Source organism: Seriola dumerili, unplaced genomic scaffold (assembly GCF_002260705.1).
Source record: "Seriola dumerili isolate Sdu_G_001 unplaced genomic scaffold, Sdu_1.0 BDQW01000044.1, whole genome shotgun sequence".
In the NCBI taxonomy this organism is placed as follows: Eukaryota; Metazoa; Chordata; class Actinopteri; order Carangiformes; family Carangidae; genus Seriola; species Seriola dumerili.
In genome coordinates, this window is record NW_019174299.1 from 1,078,013 (window position 1) to 1,094,584 (window position 16,572).

General features: G+C 43.0%; 1 protein-coding gene across 1 annotated transcript; it reads left to right on the forward strand.

Moving 5' to 3' along the window:
* Positions 1-2,554: 2,554 nt before the first annotated feature.
* Positions 2,555-10,619, forward strand: lfng (LFNG O-fucosylpeptide 3-beta-N-acetylglucosaminyltransferase). Its single transcript, XM_022739730.1, has 8 exons — positions 2,555-3,083; positions 7,299-7,347; positions 7,561-7,663; positions 7,769-7,922; positions 8,033-8,118; positions 8,447-8,612; positions 8,733-8,818; positions 8,921-10,619. Exons 1-8 carry the CDS (start codon positions 2,685-2,687, stop codon positions 8,985-8,987), a joined length of 1,110 nt encoding a protein of 369 aa, XP_022595451.1. The 5' UTR covers positions 2,555-2,684; the 3' UTR covers positions 8,988-10,619.
* Positions 10,620-16,572: the final 5,953 nt, after the last annotated feature.

Below are 16,572 nucleotides of genomic sequence, written 5' to 3' on the forward strand. Positions count from 1 at the left end.
CATGTGTGCTTATCAGCGAATAAAAAGAGACCCTTAACTTTTTGGACAGTTGTGGGATGTTCACAGAGATACTGGACATGTCTTCATGCACTAGATTCTTTACCTGCTGTATTATATGTGATCCATGTGTAGCCCTTGTTGTACAAGCAGGAACTATAAATAGCAGGCCTTTAATTTTACCATCCGACTGAGGCTTCTCGGGCCATGCAGATCCCCAAACATGCTGGTACAATCAGGCAGAAAATCAAACACACTGGTGTTTAAATGTGGGTTTGTGGGCACTATGTTGAGGAAGTGGGCATGTCTGAAGAGACTGGATTTAATTTCTGGTATTCAGCTGTAATGTTTGTCAAAGATGAAATGGAGTTGTGGGGTGATTTCAAAAGGGACATTAAAGTTTTTTTTCTAAAAAGATTAAATAAACTGTGAACTTGAGGGGAGGTTAGAGCTAATCCAAATGGAGAACTTTACTCTTTTGCTTGCTATTTTTAACAACTGACAATAAAGGCCTTACAAGCCCAGCATCCACTGATCCTTAGAGTGTAGTATTATTCCATAATGTACTTTTTAATAATTCTTGTTCTCACTTAAAGAGCTGTAGTCAACACTAACCTTCATCGTGGTTAGAATTGTTTTCATTATAATGAAAAGAATCAACCAGAACATACTCTATCTTAATATGTATTAAAGACGCCCAACAAGAGTCCATCATGTTTGTTTTCTTCAAATTACAAGAAAATGAAGGGTCTCTAGAGTGTGGATGGATTACCAAGTGGGCATACCGGGCACAGGCCCAGAGGGTCCGAGAGGTCAGGGAGCCTCGGGGCCAGAACTTCTGTATGAAGTGATTGTTAATATTTGAAAGTCATAGAGCTCAGACACAAAACAACCATAAAGAGATGGAAAATGACCACAAACAGACACAAAATGACCATAAAGAGACAAAACATTACCATGGAGATGCAAAACAACCATCATTTGTGTGTCTTTTTGTATCTTTTTCAGTCTGGTGGTCCCATATAGGAGGGGTGGGGAGTCTTTTACCTGTCTGGGCCCATGGGCCTATTTTCTCTTAATCCATCCATGCTCTGGAAAGTTTTTAACTCTCAAACAATGCATGCTGGGAAGTCTGTTAGTATGCTAATCTTGTTACTTTAGTGATTTGACTGAACTCTCAGTAGTTGATTTATTCAACTCAACATTTTAAGTTGAATTAAGGTGAAATTAATAAAAACCTGGCAACACTTAACTTAAAGTCCTCCTACTTAGCGTTTAAAACCGGTGTATATATTTAATAAATGGTTTACAAAACACTGTGATGTATGTGAGTCTGGCAGAAAGAGGCGGTTAATCGAGGAAGAATGAAGGCCACAGAGACAACCCCCTCCGCCTGGTTTCTTATACTTGCTTTTGAACAGCTCTCTGTGCACACTTTTAAAAGGTGAACAAAAGGCCTCGTCAGAAGCAACAAAGCAGAGACGTAACTTATGTCCTGTGTCCCAGAATTAAAATGAATAAAAACACCTGCAGTGGAAAATAAACTTTTCTGGTGCAAATGTTCTGGAATGACACGTTTGTGCTGCTGCAAGTAAAGACAGAGGAGTTAACCATTGAGATGTGTGTGACTGGGCCTTTGTGTCATACACCATTTCTTTTTCACTTTTTGGGAGTTTGTCCCAAAGCTGAACCAAAATCATCAATGTGACTTTCTCTGATTGTTGTGTTTGAGTGTTTATCGTCATAGATGGGATATTTTAATATTCTTAGGATCACAAGATAGAGAGATAAATCTGGCTCCAATCTCGCACTAAAGCAAAACTAGACCTTTAATTGATGCTAAACTCAATATAGTGGTGGCCGGGAGCTGGGTGTTTCTGAGGCCCCAAGCAGCTGCATGTTTAAAATGCCTAAATGGAACTCATGTCTTTTGGTCAGCGTCCCAGCACCAGACGGCAGTCGGTTGTGAGAGCCAGAATTTGAATAACAAGTGTTCAGGAATGGCCAACTGTTTGGAGTACCCACAAGGTCAGTGAGGAACAATAGAGCATGTTTCTCTGGTGAACACCCGGCTCAGGCTCAGGCTCACACTTGGCTGAGTTTAAATAACTCACCTTGAAGAAAAAAAGAAAAAAGAAAAAAGGAAAAAGTAGAGTAGTGAGTGTGAGTGTGAGTGTGAGTCTCAGTGCTGTGTGAAAGATGCCGTTTTTCCCCAGGTGCAGTTTGAAACTCACCTTTCCTCGTGACCACCTGCAGCTTTGTTTTCTTTGGGTCAATCTTTTACTCCGATTATCTGTCAAAACCAAACTGAACTGTGCAGGACACACACACACACACACACACACACACACACACACACACACACACACACACACACACACACACACACACACACACACACACACACACATACATAGAACTATAACCACGCCCCTTATCTGCGTCGCTGACTAGCATGCTGCATTCAAGGACCTCCTATGAGGCGTGGCCAGCATGCAAGCTTATATATTTTCCCTCCTAACGACTCTCTTGTTCACTACTCAGCTATGCACGTGAACGGACCTTTCATTCATCCTGTTGTGTTTTACTGAGAGAGAGAAAAAAAATACCATATGGACTTTGCATTGGAGATTCGAGCTGCTTCATAGTTTTTAGTGGGTTTTTTTTTTTTTTTTAAGGTTTTAATCATGCTGAAGAATAACGGGAAGAAGACAGCTATCTCTGTAGCCAGCACAGCGTGCTTCTGCCTGCTGCTGCTCCTGGTCGCTGTGCAGCATCACCGGGTCCAGGTGGACGAGGAGACGGGCGGAGAGGACACCGGGACGCCCTCTCTTCTCCGGGGAGATGAGGCGGAGGACGGTAGCGCACAGGTTAAGAAAGGATTCTCGGCGTACTTCACCAAGCTGACCCGCGGACGTAGGGAGGTGGAGAAGCCCGCACGCTCCTCTGCGTCCGCCGCCGAGCCGCCTCCAGCTGAGGACATCAGCGCTGATGACATCTTCATCGCCGTGAAGACCACCAAGAAGTTCCACCGGTCCAGACTGAACCTGCTCCTGGACACATGGGTCTCAAGGAACATGCAACAGGTAAAGGAAAAGTGCAAAATGAAATCTTGATCTTGATCATGCATTATTCATTTGGCATTAATCAACTTTTTCTATCAAATACTGTGCACGCACCAGCTGAAACAGTAGACTTAAGGAAACTGTCTGCCTGCTTGTGGGCTGATACCATTGTTGCTGAGCTCTGTGCTACACAGCTGAACAATAAGGCAGTGTACACATGCAGGTGATGCCTGTTTGATGGCTGCTTACAGTGCTGCATTGTTCCCCTTGTCACCAGATGACACAGTGAAATAGCCACACAGCCCCTGTTAACCATGCTGAATTTCCTCGGCTCTGTCACTTTTTATTCTCCTCTGAGTGATGTCCCTGAGAACGGAGGGAGCAGTTTTCAGGACTCCCTCTTCTCCCACTCTCAGCCCCCCTCTCTCTCCCACTCTCTATTATTCCTCCTCTTTTTTGGGTGTCCCTGTGAATGCCCCTGGTGCAATGGATGCTTCACAGCACCGAGTCCAGCGCTGTCCCCCTTCCAGGACTAACAAAGCGTCTTTCTGAAGGGGGAAGAAAAGCTTTCCCAGCCCCTTGTCTCCCCTCTCTCCATGGGAACGTGGGAGCTGAGTCTGGGTCAAGCTCAGTGGAGGGATGGGAAAACGGGGGGCTTCGTTAAAGAGGATGCCTGGGACAAAAGGGGTGCATCTATAGGCAAGTTTGTACTGGGAAGTGGCACGCAGAGTATGAATATGTGGCCTTGAGAACCAAGCTCCTTTAGGGTGCTTGCACGGCTATAGTTTGCAAAAAACAGAGTCTAGTCAAAGTGATTTTATCCTGCACCTAGGGGTGTTGCATGTGCTTTTTCTAAATGTCCTTTTGATTTGCTGCGGGCACTGTCACACACTCTTTTTCAAACCTTGTCTTTCTCTTTTATCTCAAGCACCAGGGAAGTTTGGGGAGAGGAATCCTCTCTTGAGATGTGTTTAATGTCAGGAAAATAATAGTAATGATAATAATAATGATAGACTGTCACAATCACTTAGACAGTGATTACCTGCATCGTTTTGGTTAATGTCCAAACCAGGCTTTTATCATCTGTTTATATGTGAAGTGATTGTGCTAATTGGTTGTAATTACTGTGCTGGATGATGTTAGCTAACCCATCCGACAGAGTTAACAGCAGGGCTTACAGGCAGGCAGCTGGCGGGTGACTGCGCGGACAAAAAGGGACAGAGGGAGCACCACAATGCAGGAGGGAGTTCCTGGAGGACGGGTGCCAGGTGGTCGGGAGAGACTGAACAAAGGGCGGCCTTAATGCCAGCCATATGATGCTCTGAGTTCCCACCATGTACATATGGCCGTCCTCCGTGTTCAGGTTCAGATTCTCACGCTCAGCTGATGAACATCTGTGGAGTTTTGGATCACGTTTGGAGCTGCAGGCACAAGGGACAAAAGTATTATTAAAGCACAAGCAAGTAGATAACTCTCTCTCTTTTTTACTCTCATGCAGATGGAGCTGTTATCGGCTGCTGTTTACATGAAGAACAGACAGGGCAGATTATCTCTGTGATAGCTGTGTTGACACAATAGTGCTTGTGGATCTTCTTAATCTTTGAGCCCATTCAGAGCATAAATAGCATTTTTTTTTTTTTTGGGAAATCCACCATGTTGGTAAATGGGTTCCCATTGTGGCTGAATCCATTAAGTAGCTGTGAATTGGTGTTTCTTAAACAGAAAGTCTCTTTTTATACATACAGTACCCTTTCCTGTTTTCTATTATTCCCCCATTCTTCACACTGGAACAATGCAGCATCATACAGACAGAGAGGGGCTTAAAACAAAAGAACAAAAAGGATCCTTCTCCACACAATAGCAACCGCCAGCTTAAAGTTTAGATCATAGAAATCTAGAAGACCTAAACCCTCCTCCTCCTCTTCCTCCTCCTCCTCCTCCTCCTCCTCCTCCTTCTTCTTCTTCTTCTTCTTCTTCTTCTTCTTCTCCCTTCCCCGAATTGATTTGTAAAAGTGGCACGTAGTAGCTGCTTTTATCAAAGCCCAAATTCCTCCTGCGAGTGTCTGGACAGCTGGCACCAACATCTTCATGCTGGTGTGTGCCATGCATTCCTCTCTTAAGAGTACGATAATTGGCCAGCGCTCCATCCAACAATGAGCGCTTTTAGTATTTAGGGGGGAAAAAAAACACTTGGCGCTGTGTTTGAGTGAATTAAATGACTGCACAGTGAAGCAGTAAAGTACAAGTGGTCAGAAAGAGGTTGGGTGTCCTTCAAGAGGACAGCCTGGTGTTAGAAATCTGCTCCTGCCGTTTTAAAGGACAACTTATTTTGCCTTTTAGCTCTCACCATCTTTCACTACTTTGTCCCTCCTGCAGTCATTCTAGCTCTCCTGTGAGTTGTTTTCCAAATCATTTGTCCCCTGATTAAAAAAGAAAAAAAAAAGTGGTGAAAATGCTTTGAATGTGTGGGACAGGAGAGGGATGGAGTCGAGGGGGTGGAGGTGGTGACTGATGGAAGGAGGGGAGCCTGGTGCCCTTCCTTCCGGTGGAGCTGGAGACAGCCAGCCAGGCACCACGTCCAGCTCAGACAGGGCCGTGCCAGGCCTTCCTGTGGTCAAGCAGTGAGCCCCCCCCCCCCCCCCCCCCCCCTTCTCCTCACCCCGTGCCCTCTCGCCTCTTATCTCTGCTTCACACAGAAACATTTTTCTTTGGTATGAATTAGTATTCCAGGAAAGTAACAGTTCTTTTTAGTTTCACTTAAGAAACAAAAGACAGAAGGGGAAGAAAAAACCTTCCCCAGGAGGTTTCTCTTTAGTTAACTCCTGCAGCTGTATGCAAATGCTGGCAAACATATTTAGAATTTACCCAGTGGAGACTTTACCCAGCATGAAAACTCACAGCATTGTTCTATTCAAGAGGCTCCGGCCGTGTATGTGGGCCCAGAGGAGGGGGAAGGAGGAGGAGGCAGGATGGGGGGGGTGAATGGCCACACACGGTTTTCGATTTACTAATCAGCAGTGAGATTCCACCCCCAACCCTTCCCCTCCCTCCCTCCCTCTCTTTCTGTCAGTGCCCTGGCAGCTCTGGCAGCTGCCTCAGTGATTAGGCCGTCTATTGAAGGGGCTTTAAAAGCAAACAGCGCCAGCCTCTGATCCCTTTACCAGTGAAACCACCACCCTTCCTTAAACAAATACAGGATCATGCCTTTAGCATTGAGCAACATCTGCTCAGTTTTGCTCCACAAACAGTTCAAGCGTCTTTTTTTTTTTTTTTCCTGTGCAGAAAAAAAGAAGTAAAAAGATGTGTCGTCTCATTCTAGTAAAGCCTGGTTGCAGTGGCAGCAGGGGAGCAAACTTGTGGATGTGAGTTATAGCAGAAGAAAAGTGCTCTGTCAGTGAGGGTTACTAAGGCTGCGCGACCTGGCGTGTAGAGACACGTGGCGTAGATAAGGCAGCGTGATGTTCGGCAGGTGCTGCCTCACCTGAGCTGAAGAGTAAACAGACCACTGGCGGTTACAAAGCCCAGGGCCGCCAGCTTTTTCATCATCGCCATTCACCAGCTTGCACCTGCTCAGTGTGAGCTATCACAAAGAGGAGTCTAATCTTACCCTGCCTCTTTAAAGTGTGTTCCTGTAAGGTGCCCTTTGTTGTTAACTCCTTTTATGACTAACTGCTACATTTAACAAGCGCCTGCAGCCTCGTGGTTGGATTCTTTCAACCTGTACAATGTGTCAGTCCTGCAGCGGCGGGGAGACAGAGATTTTTTGTGTTTGGTGGTTTATCAGATCTGAGTTGACTATAAGATTTTTGTGCCACAGTTTGAGACGTATTCAACGTGTTGAAGCTCGGCAGCAGGTCCAGCAGAGTGCAGGGGCTCAGCCGGGGGATGGGATACACGGATGGGGTGTGTGTGGGGGCGGACAGTCTGCCTCCTCCTTTGTTCTATGTCTGGGATGCTTCGGGGCCGCTGCATAGTTGCCATGGAGAGAGTGAAACGCAGGACAAAAGGCCTTTATTAGAGCAGGGGGTTGTTTAACTCAGTGTGTTTTCCACTGCATAAAAGACATGTTGATTGATGCTAATCACACCGGCCTTCATAGGGAGGAAGAGGGGACACACTGTTGAATTTGATCGTGTGACCGCTTTCACATGATCAGCCAAACCAAAGTGGTTTAGTTTTGATGGGTTTAAAGACCACGTCCACTCATCTGTTTATTTTCCCCCTGTTTGTTCACAGACTTACATCTTCACAGACGGAGAGGATGAGGAGCTAAAAAAGAAAATTGGTAAGTTTTATGAGGGGGATTTCATCTTGGGAACAAGGATGCACATTGTTTTATTAGAAAAGGGGCCAATTCTGAATTTATGACAAATCAAATTATGTTTTAAAGGCCATAAAAATTCAGCTTTGAGCATTTTGCTTCAGTAAAAGATGGTAATCAAATACATAGAGCCTCCGTTGATGATACCAACTCTATTTGTTCTCATTGTTGCCACAGGGAGTCATGCAATCAACACCAATTGCTCCGCAGCTCATAGCAGACAAGCTCTGTCTTGCAAGATGGCGGTGGAATATGACAAGTTCATAGAGTCTGGGAAAAAGTAAGTATCACTTATACTCCACATTTGTTTAAATCAAGTTTGCTGCATTGGTCTGAATATCTCAGGATCTAATCTAATCTAATTCTTCTGTTTCTGCGTTTTAAGGTGGTTCTGTCATGTTGATGATGACAACTACGTGAATGTTCGGACTCTGGTGAAGCACCTGTCCCAGTACCCCCACACCCAAGACATGTACATCGGCAAACCCAGTCTGGACCGGCCCATAGAGGCCACAGAGAGACTGGGGGACAATAAGATGGTATTTAGAAGATTCTTCTTTCTATTAATCTAATATTTCAAGCTCATAATTTCAGGTTATTTCTCAGATAATACCATATATTAACACTGTTTTTCTGTCTCCTCTTCTAGAAACCAGTCAACTTCTGGTTTGCTACTGGAGGAGCAGGCTTCTGCGTGAGCCGGGGTCTGGCACTGAAGATGAGCCCGTGGGCCAGGTAAGATTCAGATACGCTCTATTACTACTTTACTGCAGAGACTTGACGTCAGTCACTCCGTCTTGAAGATGACAAAAAAAGCTTCAATCGTCATATTTTGCTATAAGCTTGTTTGCTTTTCAAAATAAAATCCTCACTGTGCATTCAGAGCAAAGACCACAAGGGCAAAATGTTTGACATTTTCCTTTAACACAATGGAAGAACTACAACTGTAGCTCATTACAACCTTAGACTTCCTACAAGTTTAATATTTTGAAATGCTGAATTACTATGGCCTCCAGAAGGCGTGTCACACACCAGCACTGACCGGGTGTCTGTATCTTTCCAGTGGCGGCCACTTCATGAACACAGCAGAGAAAATCCGCCTGCCGGACGACTGCACCATCGGCTACATCATCGAGTCGGTTCTCGGGGTCCCACTGACCCGCAGCAACCTGTTCCACTCCCACCTGGAGAACCTGCAACAGGTGCAGAGGTCTGAGATTCACAAGCAGGTGAGAAACTCAGATCATCCTTTATCATACCGTATCCTCTACAGCCTTTGGAGCTCAAGCTGAAACCACGAATCTGAATTTCTATGTCGCTCATGTCTTTTGCTGTGATTCTTCTTCCAGATCACCCTCAGTTATGGGATGTTCGAAAACAAGAGTAATATTATCAATTTGAAAGGGGCTTTTCCTGTGGAGGAGGATCCATCCAGGTGAGAGATCTGTCTCTATTTAATGACATGACACAGATTTAATCTCGGTGTCCGCGCCCTTCCGCAAATCTAACTCCAACCCTCTTTTCTTCTTTCTTCCAGGTTCAAGTCTGTGCACTGTCTCCTGTATCCAGACACCCCATGGTGTCCCCCTCAGGTTGCCTTTTAGGGTGACCGCTCCTTTCTCATCCTCGTCCCCGTCGTGCCTCGGTATCTGAAAGGCTCAAGGGGACCAGTGTTTGGTATTAGACCGTGCGGCTGCTGTTGCTGCAGTAATGCACGGTCTTGAATAGTTTTACTGGGCTGCTGTGCGGCCCGCCTCGGGACTATTTCTTCCTGTCTGGAGCCAGGACCCCCCCCTCCCCCCCATAATGCTGGGGCGGAGGACTCCAGCTCTCGGCAGGAAGTAGCTTTCAGCGTTAAGCTTTGCAGGCAATCAGTTGAGCTTTGTGATGTATATGTTGCTTGTAAATGTATCTGCGATTCTCATAGAATGTATTGTCATATATTCAAGCCTTTTTGCCAGCTTTACATTTAACATTTTTCTTTTTGTTTTCGCTTTCAAAAATGCAAAGCCATTCAGGTCTGTAGGCTTTTCTGGCTTTTACCACATATAACTGGCTTTTCCAGGATTTTTATTTTTGTTTGTTTATGTCTATTAATTCAGATGACTCCGGACAAACGCTCTAATATGAAGATGTTGTGCTTTTAAGTTAACAGTGTTATTTCTTCTACGAACCTGAGCTGGCAATATAGGCTGATTTCCAAAAGCATCCTTTGGTGACCTAATCTGAGGTATATCAGGACAAAGCACTTTTCCCCTTTTAAATTTTTTTTTGGTGAACTGACCTAATATTTACGTCCTTTAATGACATGCCTCAGATTTGTGTCTAAACCACCAACAACAAAAGAATAACCCCCTCAAAATCTCAATATCTATTCATTTTTATGTATTTAATAACGCTCCTTGCATTTGTTACAATCAGGGAAAAACAATGAGTGGAAGAGATTTTGATTTGGGGTTACAATCAGCTTTTGAATTGCTTTGAAAAGATGTTTCTTTTCTTTTCTTTTTTTTTTTGAAAATTGCACAGTTGAGTTTCAAATGAGCTGATGTTTGCTCCTGAGAAGACTCTCACCTCTAAAGGCTCAACAGTGGAGAATTACTAACTTTAAGCTTGGGACAGAGAAGACCCAAAATAGCAGAGAGAAAAGCAGTTTGAACCGTGGAATCTAAATAATAACCACACGTGTAATCTGAGCCTCAGTCTATAATAGTTTGCACAAAAGACTGATGAGCCTCTCTGTTATTATTATTATTATTGTTATTGTTATTAACATGAATGTTCTTTATTTACACATAATATTGGCTGGTTACTGTTGAGGCTTGTGAGGTGAAAACTTAACAAGAGCAACGTCAGTGTTTGCACATGGAGGTGTTTGTTCCCTCTGTGTCGTCTCTCACCCATATTGGGTTTCGCTGTACATCTTGATTACAGTATTGTGTACTGTGCCTTTTTGTTCAAACGACTAGCTATCGTATATGTTTAGAATGTAATTTCCCCCCCCTTTTGTGGTTTACGTACGCTTTTAATGACCCGGACACGATTTTTGTACTGCTTTGAACTGTGTGACTAAATGACTGTGGTGTTTATTCTCCAGTATCTGGAGGGTTTCGAACAGTTCAGTCCCAACACCGGCTTCTCAGGGATTATGAGCTGATCGTGGTATCAACTACCATGGGACCCACGGTGGGACCTGAAACTTTTAAATAAAAGTGCATAACCACTGAGAAACTTAACATATTTGGTTGTGTTTTTATTTCACTGTCTTCCAAGTTCAAGATGATAAACTTCATAGAAGTATAATACAAAATCTGGTGGCATAGAAACTTAAAAAGTGTTTTTCTTATCATAGAGTTGTATGATGTTGCTATGGAAACCAGGGGTAACTAAGAAACATGGGGAGTCAGTCTTCTATTCCACTCCATTTCAGAGGGAAATGTACTTTTTACTTCACTACACATATTTGAGAGCTGTAGTTACCTGATACTTTGCAGATTAAAATTTCACACACAAATACATAAGCTATAGAGTAAAACCTTTTAAAATCCTGTCCATTAGAATACATACAATGTAATGCTTATATACATGTCTAGTTTACATTTCTAATGTCTATAACTTGTGACGCGATATAGAGAAGTTAAAGTAGTTAAAAATAGCGTCATCTCAGCCAGCTACTACAATAAAATGAACAATCTAATTATGTAGTGCATAATATAGCCTACAACAGTCTGACACCACTATGGGAAAGTGATTTCAGACCTATGGACCCCACTGTACATCAGTCTCAGGGTCAAGTACATTTCATACTTTCAAGGAATATTTTTGACATTTTGAAAAATGTGCTTATTACCTCTCTTGACCAGAGTTAGTGTTCAATGAGAAGACTGATACCACTGTCATGTCGGTACAGTAACTATGAAGCTGTAGCCAGCAGCCGGCTAACTTAGCTTAGCATAAAGCTTGCCTGGCTCTGTCGGGTTAAAAAAATGTACCAGCACCTCTGAGCACAAAAGCGAAGAGTAACAGTAAGAGTAACAACCTTCAGGGAGTTGTACTGTTGTTTTTAAACTTCAGTTTTTGTACAGATCAAACAAACAAGATTTTATATTGAAATTCATTCTAGAGCAGTGCTGGCAGGCTGGTTTTGTTACAGTTGGAGAGAACCAGGCTAGCAAACAGACAGATATGAGATTGAGCTAATAACTCTCCGTCAATAAACGACTATGCGTCGTTTATCTGAATCCTTCCACCAGTGATCGCGATGAATAGTCCCATTCAGACTGTTCCTAAAACTTTAGACCTGAGGCTCCAAAAACTGGAGATACAAGTATCATCCCGATGAATTTCAGGGCTGAGTTTTCGGTCTATAAATATATAGACGGATTAAAAGTTCTGACAAAAAGACAGAATTCTTGCAACTTTTCTAATTATCAGCATTCAATAGTAAAAAATGATGTTATCGGCCTCCAGACGCACATGCTGGCTGAACCCTGGCAGGCCTGTAGCTGAAGATCCACCTCACATGGCAGACAAATTACCCGGAGCAAACATCCCCACCACAAACCATAATCACAGCTTTGCCTTCCAGAGATGTATAGTGGGAAAAACTGCAGTCTTTTATGTGTCTAAATCTCATGTTCAAACAGACATCAGTCATCTGCGCCCGCTTCCTTCACTCGGCTGACTCACAAAGTGTTTCCACTGAATCTGTGCAGAAGTTTCAAATCATACATTTGTGTAAGATAGAACAATCGAAGCAGTTTGATTGGTAGCTTCACTCATTTACTTAGTGGCAAACGGTTGATCATCTTCTCCCAGCTTGCTAACGAGAGGAAGAGACAGATCCCTCCTCTGGCTCCTCACCCATGGGAAAAGAGGGCATGTGGCTTAAGTGTAAAACTCTTGTATTATTAAATTGGCAAGCTGTGAATGCGCAAACAGTAATCGGCTCAGGAGCAGTTTGATCTTTTCCTACAAGAGGTTTTTACATAAATAACAAATCATAAGAGTGTTGGTCTAATCTATCACTAATCTTTTTAAGATCAGACTCTCAAAACTGTCACTTGAATGTAACATTTTCAGTCATAACCGAAGAGGCGTGTATATTATCAGGGTTTTTGCTCAATAAGAAGTATCTTTAATTCAGTGAGAAGTCTGTGTGTGCAGCAGGAGGAAATAAGAGTATGAGAGTTAAATTTGGCTAAACCCATTTCCTCCAGCTCATTTGTAATCCCTCCAAATCAGTAATCCTCCGAACACACCAATCTGTCACATCTGTGAGCAACTTTGAATGAATGGCACTTGTTATATGTGATTACTGTCCTTTGGTGGTTTCCCACTGTTTATCTTTCCTCAACATTTGCTATTGCAATTATGTCTGTTCCCATACCAGCAGCTGCAGCATATAAGAAATACAGTGTGCTTTAAGTGTAGGCCATCAGCATTTCAATTTACACCCTGAGCCGAGGCCAAGTTTTCGGCCTCACACACAGCGACAGAGAGGAGGAAACTGTCCTGAAATTGTACTCCTGTTTTTATGCTGATTTAACATGTGGGTGAGCTCTAGAGGTGCTAAGGTGCTAACTGTTTCCCCCTGTTTCCAACCTTCGTGCTATGCTAAGGTAACAACATCATTAGAAGATAAGACACGTCTTAAAATAAGAAGTCAGTATCTTGACTGGAAGAAGTATAACTTCTCCAAAACTCTGCTGTTCAAACTGTGATGTGTGTGTAGCTGTTTTGCATATGTATAATGTGACAACAGGTGAGAGATTACAAGAACACAAACGTCCAACTGAAGACATCCACCGACCGCCGCTCGACCACCTGCCTGTCAGCGTACCATTATGAAATATGACTGGAGGCTGTTGCTGTGGCTGATTTTCTGCCACTGATAAGGGATCCAGTATCCAAAAGTGTCATCGTGTCCTGTTTACAAAACATAAAACACCCACATAACTCGGGTCTGTCTCTGTCTGAGTCACACTTGAGAAGAAATGCAGCTTCTCTGCCCATTTCTTTTTTCTTTTCACCCCCAGGGAGAAACCAAATATATCGACATGGTGTCTTGTCTGACACCCATGTAATGACTCAAGATGGCAGTTAACAGATTTACGATCGCTGAGACTGTTTCTCATCCATTTCTGAATGAGAAACAGTCTCACTTTTAATTTTTAATGTGCAAAATACTAAAAAAACAAACAAAGTGGTACAGCAGGGGCGGGGCCAGAGGGATGGCATGGCCCTGCTGGAATTGGGTTGGCCAACCTTCACCCTCCCCTCATCATTGTCAGTAGATGCGACATTGTTGGATTACTGAACAGGGGCCCTGGACCAGAGCCTCTACAGGAAGTGACTGAAAAACATTTGCTGCTGAAACGTTAATCCAACGACCGTAAAAAGAAGCAAAAACAATCGCAACGATGCACAAAATGACCTAGAGACATGCTAAATGAGCTCAAATAGATGCATGACTACAAACAGACGCAAAATGACCAAAAAAAAAAGAGTCAAAAAGTGACGTTATCTTTCTGGCGTTCAGTAGTTTTTGTTTTCATTGTCAAGAAATAGTTTTATGATTTTTTATTTGTTTATATTTCATTATGTTTTGTATGTTAGAACATCTTTAAAACACTGGATATCTAGACTTCGCACGTCTTAACAATGACATCCACCGCTTAAGGTGGACTGACAAGAAAGACTCTTGTAAGTCTGTTAACAGTTTGTACCCTGCTGATTGAAACACAAACACCTGGGTGTGCTTTCTTGCACCTCCCATCAGTGGCTCTGAATGGATAATGTGAAATTTCACAACACTGTAAAAATCACTCCGTTTGTTTGAGTGAAAACCAAAACAGCAGGTCTAACTGTGAAATGGAAAAGCCCAGAGTGGGAGGGAGAGGAGTTGGAGTGGATGTGGTGAGGTATGGATGGCTGCCACGGAGGGACATTCCTCAGAGTGCAGGGGATTACAGAGACGCTGGCCACTCGCACATTGCCTTCATGACTTTCCTTTGCTGTATCAGTCAGTCTCCAATTAACAGCCTGCATTGTCTGCAGGATTAGGAGTGGCGGGACAAGTCCCGCTGGCCCGCAGAGAGATCTCACAGCAACTGGCACAGGCTTTAATCCTGCTCGACGTGAGCTCTAAAGGCAGACCAAGTGGGAGTTTACCATAATCCAGGTATCACATATCCCTGCTGTAGAGGGACTTGAACTTCGTAGTGAGCAGCACTTCAGTGGAGGACTTGAGGAATTTGGAGGAGGACCAGCGTTTCTGCCTTGAGCTGACCAGCAGCTTTTTGTTTCCCTCTCAGTTGGAAGATGCTGCAGGAAATGAGCGATTGTCACATTAAGTGCTCAAATTCAATTCATCCTGCCAGGCTCTGCACAAAAATCTTTGACTTCTGGGATTCATTTCAAATTTTAAACATTCATATTTTTAACAGACTGTCAGGACTGTGAGGTTAGATATATAAACAGTCTGGCTTTATGTTGTACATTCAGGTCAGTCAGTGTTAACTTCACAGATATGAACTGCATTTATTGTGTAACATTCCTCAGCCTCGTGCTGGTTGTTTGGAACGGTCAAACTGACATTTATTAAAATGAATGCCACAAATATAATGATGATTCAAAGACAAACTGTTCATTTCAGCGACGTTGTTCTACAGTTTGTAAATGTTTATAATCTGTACACTGGCCTTGTGTGACAAAACACAAAGACAATATAACTGGTGCCCCAAAAAACAGAAAGATTGCACCAGTGTAATAATGTTTTACAAAGCAAAAATGATCATAAAAAGGTCAATTTTCTCATATGATTTCACCAGGTGACCAGAAGCTGTCAACTTTACAAACAGGCCTGGGGTGAAGAAATTTAAACACATATACAGGTAGTAAAAAAAGGTCAAACAGTTTGAAAAAACAACATGACTAAAATGAATATCCCTACATGAATGATGGTGATTTAAACTGTTGAATAACTCTCAGTCTTTATTATCTTTTCTACAGCAGCATAAGATTGATTATATTATATGTAGGTCATTTGCATTGAAGCAAAATGACTGAGTCATGGTGCTTTGCACAAATTCAAATTAGGATGCAAATGATGGCACACAATGCCAGGAAGTGAGAACTCATAACTCCTCAGTGACCTTATGGTAAAAAGATTTTGGATCTAATCACTGCAACACACTTTTAGGTGGAGGACAGCAGACAAATAAAAGTTTTAGATTATCCTTATAATTATCTACCAAACCCGCTACTGCCTGTGTCTGAATGTTTCTCTCCTGTGTATAAACTGTGTTTCTGAATGTTATGCTGTAACCTTGGTAATAAGGACACAGATATTTCCTTGTGAGCTCAGATAGTGTGGTTAAAGCTCTGATGTGGTTGGTTTTAGAGGTGGTGGTGAACCAGTGGATCATGAAAAAAAAGAAGACTTCAGATCGCTTTAAAAGAACAGGAGGGAAAGGGAAGTGCTTTGAGAAAAAGTCATGAAGCATCTCAGTGAGCAGGAGGAGCAAAAAAAAAAAAAAAAGGGGAAGGAGAGGGATAACCAGACAGCTTCGTAAATCCTTCACTGGCTACGTGCTCCCTCTGACTGGTCCGGCTGATGCGTACAAAGGAGGAGGTGAGGTGTGAATAACATTGAGCGCTGACTCCCGGGGACACAGCTGCCTCCCTCTGAGCCCGGCCACAAAGGAGACAAACCAGGCACCCTGTTTCCTTGACTCCCTTTAGCTCGTAAGCAACAAAGAAGCAGGATTCCCTCCAGAAAACAGGACACAAAGGTGCTCACGCCCATGATTCATCTACCTCATCTATCCTGCAATGAAAACATGGACTTGTTGAGAAAGTGAACATTACGAGCAGTGAAAGACATGGAAGCAGAGGCACTTTGCTTAACTTTGATCTACTTTTTCAGAGGGAAATATTGAAGATAAATTAAAAAATGTATATATCGGGGCTTTGTTTTGTCTTCTTTCTTCTCCCATTAATCATCTCACGACCCCTACAATTTATCTGGTGACCCTTTGGAAAGGGGCCCGACCCCCAGGTTGGGAATCACAGGGCTCAACTACCAAATACATTTTCACTTTTAGTTATAGTGGAGTATTTTTATATAATTGCTGTATTGGTACTTTTATTTAAGAAAATAATGCAAATACTTCTGCTATGTCTGTT

What these genes read in the sequence shown, in the direction of transcription:
- lfng (XM_022739730.1), top strand. Translation starts at nt 2,685, where the DNA reads ATGCTGAAGAATAACGGGAAGAAGACAGCTATCTCTGTAGCCAGCACA. An exon ending in GGAGCTAAAAAAGAAAATTG is followed by an intron (nt 7,348 to 7,560) that starts GTAAGTTTTATG and finishes TTGTTGCCACAG; the next exon opens with GGAGTCATGCAATCAACACC. An exon ending in GTGGAGGAGGATCCATCCAG is followed by an intron (nt 8,819 to 8,920) that starts GTGAGAGATCTG and finishes TCTTTCTTCCAG; the next exon opens with GTTCAAGTCTGTGCACTGTC.